Source organism: Paralichthys olivaceus, chromosome 11, assembly GCF_024713975.1.
Source record: "Paralichthys olivaceus isolate ysfri-2021 chromosome 11, ASM2471397v2, whole genome shotgun sequence".
In the NCBI taxonomy this organism is placed as follows: Eukaryota; Metazoa; Chordata; class Actinopteri; order Pleuronectiformes; family Paralichthyidae; genus Paralichthys; species Paralichthys olivaceus.
In genome coordinates, this window is record NC_091103.1 from 24,866,290 (window position 1) to 24,874,460 (window position 8,171).

Sequence of the window (8,171 nt, forward strand, 5' to 3'; positions counted from 1 at the left end):
GGAGAAAGGCACTAAATCTGGAAATCTAAGTCATCCAACACGATTTGCTAGTCCTCTTGTACCCCGTCCTTTCCTGTGCAATTAAGAAACTCAAGACAATTCTTTTCCACGTGGTGCCACTGTCAGCATTAAATCTTAGCGTGATTCAATGAGTTGAAAAACTAATGTACTACTTTATCTTTGAAATGGTTTGACTCATTATTTATCCTTGACTAGCCCCAGAAAACATTTTATATACTGCAATTTTGTGACTTCCAGGATGAAAAAAAATCATATTTCCCTGTTCAGTATTGAGTCATCAATGCATGTAACAGATCAGAGATGAAGGAATATTAAGCAAAATGACTTATTTGTTAAATAAAAAACCTTTATTCATGCTGCATTTTGTAGGTGTGTGTAGTAATCATTTTTTGAAAGTCCTTGTTGAATTGGACTTTGATTATATTATACATATACACATTCAGTACATAACACATTTTTAGCATGTATTGACTATTTCCAGACCCTTTAATGACAACAGTATGTTACTTGATGCTGAGAGAATTCACATCTAAATGGCATCAGCCGGGGAAACAAGGAGGTTGCATTCAGCCAGTTAGGACAGCAGTTCCTGAGAGAGCAGTTCCTGACCTTGGTTGAAATCCCTGACGAGTGGTGGTTGTAATAAATGTCAAAGGAGCATAAACAGAACCATAGCTTCTCAAGTCAGTCACACATCATTTCTTTGTGTGGGACATTCTGCAGCTCATCCAATGGTTTTTGAGTCTATGGGCTGTGTGTGTGTTTTGTCATCCATTGCCTCCTTGTTGTCCGAACCTACTGACTGCTGCTCAGCCAACATGTCTGTTAGCTTCAGCTTGAGCACAGGACCCATGGACTCTGCTGACACCTGCTGGATAAAAGCAGAATTGTAATGATGTGTTTAGACAGCAGTGAAGGCCATTTGTGGTCGGCGCAGAGGTCAAGTCAACCAATAATAGACCAAAATAGCCAAATATTACAAATGCTCCTCACAGGGCTGAACAATCTATACAGTATACAATTCTCACTGTCCCCAAAATCTCTAAACTTATAGAAAATCATAGACAGAAGAGTGTTTTAAGAAAATATTCAGAGCCCATCCCTTTTTTCATATTTTGTTTTATTACAGTCCTATGCAAAGGAAAAATCCCTCATCAATCCATAGCAACAGGGCCAGATGTAAGAAGAGTCCTGGTTATTCCAAATGTCTTCCATTTAAATAATCATCAAGGCCACTGTGAATCTTGGCAACATTCAGTTTTGTGTTTCCACACAGTCTTGTCTCTGAGCTCTGCAGGCAGCTCCTTGAACCTCAGATCTTGGCTTTCTGCAAACCATTCTAAAATTATTTTTGCTTTTTTTCATTATGGTTTAGTGATTGCAGATTGAGAAATGAATACATGAATAATGGCTGCAATAAAGCATGTGAAAAACTTACTGAATGCTCTTTAGTTTAAAAAATAGAAACTGGGAGGATGTTGAATAATTTCCACTTGCTGCCGAACAGATTTGAGTCAATCAGATTTTTAGTCTGATTTTAGAAGAATTACTTCCTGGGAATCACTTTGTACACAAGATTCACACAATATCTCTTGCCTTAAGTGATGTTTGGTTTTCAACACAGAACTGCAGATAATCATTAATATGGTATAATTAGAATTTGATGATGCTATACTTTAGCTATATAGAACTATAGCAGATCAGTAACAATTTTATTATGTCCGAGTTGTAACACAGCATTGTATAATGATGATCTCAGGTAAGTGTTTGCTCAAAGTCTGGACTGCCACTTCATTTTCAATTAATTACATAGCCCGGCCCATAAGGAAGTAGGGCCATATTTTTCTAGCATTCAGCATGAGAGCAGAGAACACTGGCTGCCTTCTCTGCTTCCACCAAAGTTAGGTTAGCAATGTAGTCAAATTTGCAGCTTACCATACCGTTACCCTGGGTCAATAATGGAGAAAAAGGGCTGATGACTGTGTTGATGACTGCGTTGATGACTGCACTGACAACATGAGTCTGGAATCAGCAGCTATCTAATTGATGATATTAAGGTAGCAACCATAGTTAGTACTTTTATTTTTAGCAAGAAACTTACCGGATGAGCTCCTCTCCTCCTCAACACAATACCCTCTGAGAGTAAAGCCTTGCCAGTTTCCTCAAACAGAGCAGACTCTTCCAGCTCGTGGTGGCTCTGTAACTCTGTGTATTTGTCTACAAATCTACCACAACAAAGTGAGAGAAAAACACAGGCAGCAATATTACCACAGATGTACTTTATTCCTATCAAAATATGAATATTTATAATTTCCCTCACTGTCAATTTGGTGTTCACTTGACAACATGACACATGTGAACACACACATTCAAGCACATTTCTTTACATTGTTTGGCTGCTTTCATGATTGTATGCAAAAAAAATGTACATTGTCATCCATACCTTTGACACGTAGACACAAAGGATAATTTGGTGAGATCAATAGCCCGAGGACCTGCCCCATACTGCTCATAGAACTTCCTGAAAGGCAGACAGTTGTTGTTGAAATGCATGCAGAACTTTCCATCAAAACTGTTTTTAATAAATTCAGATGAGAGAAAGTAAAATGGCAGATCTAATTTAAATTTCATAAAGATTTAAAGGTCTTGACCTTCTATGTAAGGTGCCTTGAGATAATGTATATTATGATTTGGTGCTATACAAATAAAATTGAATTGAAATGTTTTTCATCTTTGCATTTTGGTGTAATGTGTTGGGTATAATTTCAAATTGTAAAAACTCTATTAAGGGTGGTATGACTTGCTGGCTGAAATGAGGACGAGAGGGAACTTTGTAAAGGGGCTCAGGTACTTGGAGTGTGTTTGAACCCTGGGTTCTCAACAACAGAGATCAGTCGCATGTCTGCTGCTATGAAAACACTCATTATTGCTTTGACAGGGCCTGAATTAGTTGCAAGCGGCAGCTTTAATGCTGCAGAGAGCTGGGTTTGCATGAAACAAATTTTTTCCTTGTCCCATAAATGGTAGTGGGACTTCACTCTGGTGATGTCGTTTCAAACGAGTCGGGATGTTCGATGTGCTACCAGCTACGTATCTGATTGCAGTTGAGCAATGTCAGCATTCAGCTTTCGTCTGATCCACTCGTCTTTGTCGTCATTATAGTGACTGCGACACTGAAGTGTTCCCACACAGCACACTTGCGGTCGCTATGACCACTAGCACATCCAGTTCTTTGCTAAAGTTGTCTCTCGGAATTTGAGACCGTCACATACACAAATAAGTTCCGCACATGTACTGGCTTCATTCATTTACCGAACCAAAAGGCCCTTATCGGAAATTTTCGGTTCGGATACATGTACCGTTACACCTCTAATAACAACACACCTCATCCATGTTACTTTCACAATATTTTTCAATATGCAGGTGTAAGGAAGCACAGCTCCTGTTATTACCGCTGTTAAAAGTTGACTTACGCTCTAATTTCATCCTCTCTGTAGAAGATATCAGGCACTGTTTCCTGTTTCTTGGAGCTGGCTCTGGTGTATGGCTTCACGTGAAGTGGGTCCCTCTTAGGTGGAAAAGCCTGGAATACGTCATACCAGATGGGTTTCTTTGCCGGCTGAATGACTCCAGAGCGCATCAGATCTCGGACCCTGTCACCAGAGGCCATCACAAAATTGATTAGTGAAATGCGATTGGACAGCAGTGTCATTAACTACAGCAGAAATGTACACAGAGAAAAAAGTAATTTCCAACTTGGAGCTGTTCTTGATCTCAAGTGGGGGGCTCCAGGCGCACAAAGCCGGGCATGGACCCAGATGTTTGGACAGTTAATAAGTTATGTTTTACAGTATTTATCAACTCTCTCTCTAAATGAACGCATCGATGCAGTGACTGAACACAATCGATTCACGGCTATATTCATTGTTTTAGCAGGTTTCAATCGCTAAATAGTTACAACGACCATGCTCTCTTTTTAACAACTGAATACGTATCATGAGCTGCTTTTAGATATGCACTGAACTCCACAGAACCTCTGGGCATCTCTGGACAGGCTGAACGCACATGTCCCAGTGAGAGCCTCCTGACTCTCTGTGGACTTTCTCCAGCCAGACCCAAAGTCCTGTGTGAACACTATCATGTGTCCAATAAATGGTGACCCTGTTTGGCCTTTGACCTAGTCTCAGGTTTTGGCCCTCTCTGAGTTTGACACCACTGATTTGGAGACTTAGTTGGAGTCGGTTCAGTCCTGGTTGACTTGATTCCTGCTTTCTTACTTTCAATAGTGTGACACGTTTTAGAAGCGCTGGAACTTTAGACTTTGTCTTGACCGAAACCATGAATTACCATTATTCACTATCTGTGGCGATATTAGTGCTGCCTGGGAACCAACCGGATTTACGTTACACTGCTGACGTAACGCAAGCTAACGCTGCTGTTGTTAGCATGGCAGCTACAGAATGGGTTATGACCATAGCCTGTATATAAAGAGGTTATGACATTAACTTCCCCAGGTGTCTGACTGAAGAACCCTGCGGTGTGTGTCCCAGCTGCCAGACACGGTGCACACCAGCCTGCACGCTGCGTGGTCACACGTGAGTCAGTCGGACAAGAGGTTAACGTGATGCCCTTCACTGACACGTTAGCATCCCCTGTTAGCTGCTAAGCTAGCAAACGAGCACACGCAGTGGTAACACGCTCTGCTGTTCTTACCGGGTGAAAACTGTTCCATACTTCTCCAACCTGCTGCCCGCCATTCAGCTTAGTTTCACCGCACAACCAGCGGCGAGCGGAGCACACACGAGATGAGATGTTGCTCAAATAACCTGCGTGGACGAGATTTCCGGTCGGATTGTAGGTCGTTGCTTTTTCTTCAGAATAAAAGTCTAAGCTTACTGTTTTTCCATTGCTGCACAGGTCGTTACATCACTTGCACTGGTAGTAAATGACATGTATTTATCAGGTACATACTCTTATCTGCTTCACACTTTATTAAATGAAATTGTCCACTCTGGTGAACTAATTGAGGGCAAGTACAATAATATTCTATCCAATATTGCAGCACTCCACGTTTAAATAGACATCTTGTTTGTGGATTTGATGATCAAAGAAAAAAAGTTTATTTCAGACTTTTATTGCGAAGGCTACGTACATCAACTGGAACCTATAATTTCACTTCCCTCTTGCCTTGATTTCCATTTAATCACAGCACGTCACCTTTTCCTCCTTTACCTCTTATTTTAGGTCACTAAAAACTTCATATTTCGATATGTTGATACACATTTTATTTACAATTATAATTACATTTCCATTCGTTTTAGAAACACTGAGAGGGAAACTCCAGTAATGGTGATTAGAAATGTGTTGCTATAACACCACAATTAGGAATATACATTTGAAATATAAATACATTAAAAAAGGCATTCATCCTATAATGAGCAAATTCTGAATTCTTCTTCTAAACTCTCCAATTTTAATATTGAGTATCAGAGCTCGTAGAATTCATATTGCTTTTTGTTATGAGTTGTGCAGGAATGTGAACTGTCAGTTGGGCTGAAGATGATTTTCCACCCATACAAATAATTAGGCTGTATTTTACTCTACTCAAAGCAGTGTATTGCATATGCTTTCCCCCATAAATATTACTGGTTAGTGCAGAATAGGGTCAGCAGGTTTTGTCACTACGCAACGTTTAGTTCCAACAGTCAAATCAGATCTTTATATAGTACATACCATTGAATTTGTCACTCAAAGGTTCAGTTAGTGACACCTAGAGGTGAAGTTGCATGTTGTAGCTGGATACACATCATCTCCACCTCTCCCTCCAAACATAAAAGAGAACCTGAGGTGAACTTAAGTTGTCATGAAAACCCAAAAGATTTTAGTTTGTCCAGTTTGGACAACAGTAAAAAATGGCGGCCTCCACAGAGAAGATCCCCCTCCATGTAAATATAAAGTTCTATGATAAAGAAAACACAAATTCATACAATTTAGATCAAACACACCAGTGAAAACATTATTAGGATTATTTTATATTCAATTTCTGAATCCCTTTCATCTAAATCTTACACACTGAACCTTTATGATATGCTTTCTTAATAGGCTAGATGTTTAATTTACCTTCTACATTAGAATAGAAAGTCTGATAACCATAAACAGATCAGGGGTGATAGCTACTGGCACATGTAGAAAATGACAAACATTTAAAGAATGCTTTGATAATGCATTTTCATAACATTCACATTTACAGTAACAGAGAGCACAAAATGAAGAAATAAATTAATAAATAAAAATCCAAATGCTCATCACTAAATCATTCTCAATCAACATAACAGACAGAGCATTTTTACCTCTTTAGGGCATCCATCCAAGCTTTAATGTGGTGTTGTTTTCATCCTGGTAGCAATTTAAATATCTATCAAACAATAGAACTTGTGACAAAAAGACAGATATAATAAAAACCTTAATTACAAGATTACATGTGTAATAGTTTTTGTGTTTTTGTTTGTATGTTCACCTGTAAATGAAGTGTATATACATAGATTATGTGCTAAGACAAGTCTGTCAATTTAGATCCATGGATGTATAATAAAGAGAAACTGAGAACTAGATTTCTGTTGTTTTCAACAAATCCGTCAGATGTGGAAGGTGAAATGCAATGTGATCCATGTGATAGTAGGGGCATTATTGGCTTAACCCCCAAACTGGGAGAGTAGCTCCAGCAGATCAGGTACAACATCTGAAGCCTCTGTGTAGAAAAGCACGGTCCTGGAAACAGCTAAAAACTATGCAGAACCCTCAAACTCCCAGGCCTCTGGTAGAGGACCCGAGCTTGAGAAAAACATACCCCCCATGTGTGGGCTGCGAGGTGAAATTTGATATATCTATAGTAGTTTTTTTAAGATGCACATTCTCATTTGAAACCAGTGGTTCAAGGGTTAAGATGGACTCAAGGTTTGCTGACTGACAGAAGCTGCTGAGCCTGAAGTCGAAGCTCTCAATTTACCATATCATTTACGCCCCTCATCCATGGTGACAGGCATTGGGTAATTACTGAAATGATGAAATGACAGTTACAAGTGAGTGATATTAATTTCCGTCATGGGTGGTGCGAACTCAGACTAGAAGCACTGCACCATTGTATCTTAAGGAGTAAGATGAAGTGGTTTGGCCAACTGATAAAGACTGGTCCCTCCATTTGAAGGATTTTTGGGAAGGAGAGTAAGGAGTGGACCCAAAACGCACTGCAGAGGTTATATATGCGGCCTGGGCATGGCTCAGGCCATGGTAAGCAGCCCCCAGGTAAGAGCCTGCATATTGATAGAATTGAATGGTGAAGTCTTTCCATTTATAAGTTCAGTGTGTAGAATTTAGTGACATCTAGTGGTAGCATTCATAAAAACTCAAAAGGTGTTTAGTTTGTTCAGTTGGACTACTATAAAAAAAATATGGCAGCATCCGTAGAGAGGACCCACTCCAAATGTATTTATTAAGGATTAAATTATTAAGTATTTAAATACAAAGGCTCATTCTAGGGTAAAGAAAATGATGATATCACACTAGTGAAAACATTATTTTATATTCAATTTCTGCCTATAGCTCCCTTTGGTCTAAATATTTCATGATCTTTAAGATGAAATAAAAGGAGGGAACTGTTTCTTAAGACATAACCCATAGCGCATGCGTGGGAAACATTTATTTGATAAGTACTTTGACTTTTTCATTTGGTCCATGTCCCATCTGCTAACATGGGGGAGGTGAGGTTTATGACCTACACTGAAGCCAGCCACCAGGGGGAAATCAAGATGTTATGGCTTCAGACTTGGGAGCTGTCATCTTTAAATGCAGTCATTGGTTTTACAATAATATAACAAAACTACTGTGTCTTAACACAATGCATACACAAATATTTAATCATAAAAAAGAGGTTAATCCAAGAAAATGAAAGTAAAGCATTGTCTTTTGTCACATTCGTACTTCTTGGACAAACCCAAACATTTTCATTGGACAAGGAAGAACAATCTCAGACATTAAGACCTTACGTTGTTTGTTGCATTTGATTTCAGAATTCAGTGTTGAAAGGCAACACAGGCAGGCTTACTGCTGTGTGGAGAAAAGAGAAAGTGAACTTTAATCTTTCTGTGTCAGCT

At 39.2% G+C, this 8,171-nt stretch overlaps 1 protein-coding gene across 2 annotated transcripts; it reads right to left on the reverse strand.

The window, feature by feature from the left end:
- Positions 1–346: 346 nt before the first annotated feature.
- Positions 347–4,896, reverse strand: mrps23 (mitochondrial ribosomal protein S23). 2 transcript variants are annotated; one of them, XM_020087961.2, is made up of 5 exons: positions 4,735–4,896; positions 3,495–3,674; positions 2,465–2,542; positions 2,123–2,246; positions 347–892 (listed from the first exon to the last, which is right to left on the reverse strand). In XM_020087961.2, the coding sequence occupies exons 1-5, from the start codon at positions 4,776–4,778 to the stop codon at positions 746–748; spliced, it is 573 nt and encodes a 190-aa protein (XP_019943520.1). In that variant the 5' UTR covers positions 4,779–4,896; the 3' UTR covers positions 347–745. The 2 variants fall into 2 exon arrangements, with proteins under 2 accessions (XP_019943520.1, XP_019943521.1); XM_020087962.2 differs by having other exon boundaries at positions 347–889; positions 4,735–4,894.
- Between the last annotated feature and the right edge of the window lie 3,275 nt (positions 4,897–8,171).

What these genes read in the sequence shown, in the direction of transcription:
- mrps23 (XM_020087961.2), bottom strand. Translation starts at nt 4,778, where the DNA reads ATGGCGGGCAGCAGGTTGGAGAAGTATGGAACAGTTTTCACCCG. An exon ending in AGAGAGGATGAAATTAGAGC is followed by an intron (nt 2,543 to 3,494) that starts GTAAGTCAACTT and finishes TCTGCCTTTCAG; the next exon opens with GAAGTTCTATGAGCAGTATG. An exon ending in TTTGTGTCTACGTGTCAAAG is followed by an intron (nt 2,247 to 2,464) that starts GTATGGATGACA and finishes TTGTTGTGGTAG; the next exon opens with ATTTGTAGACAAATACACAG.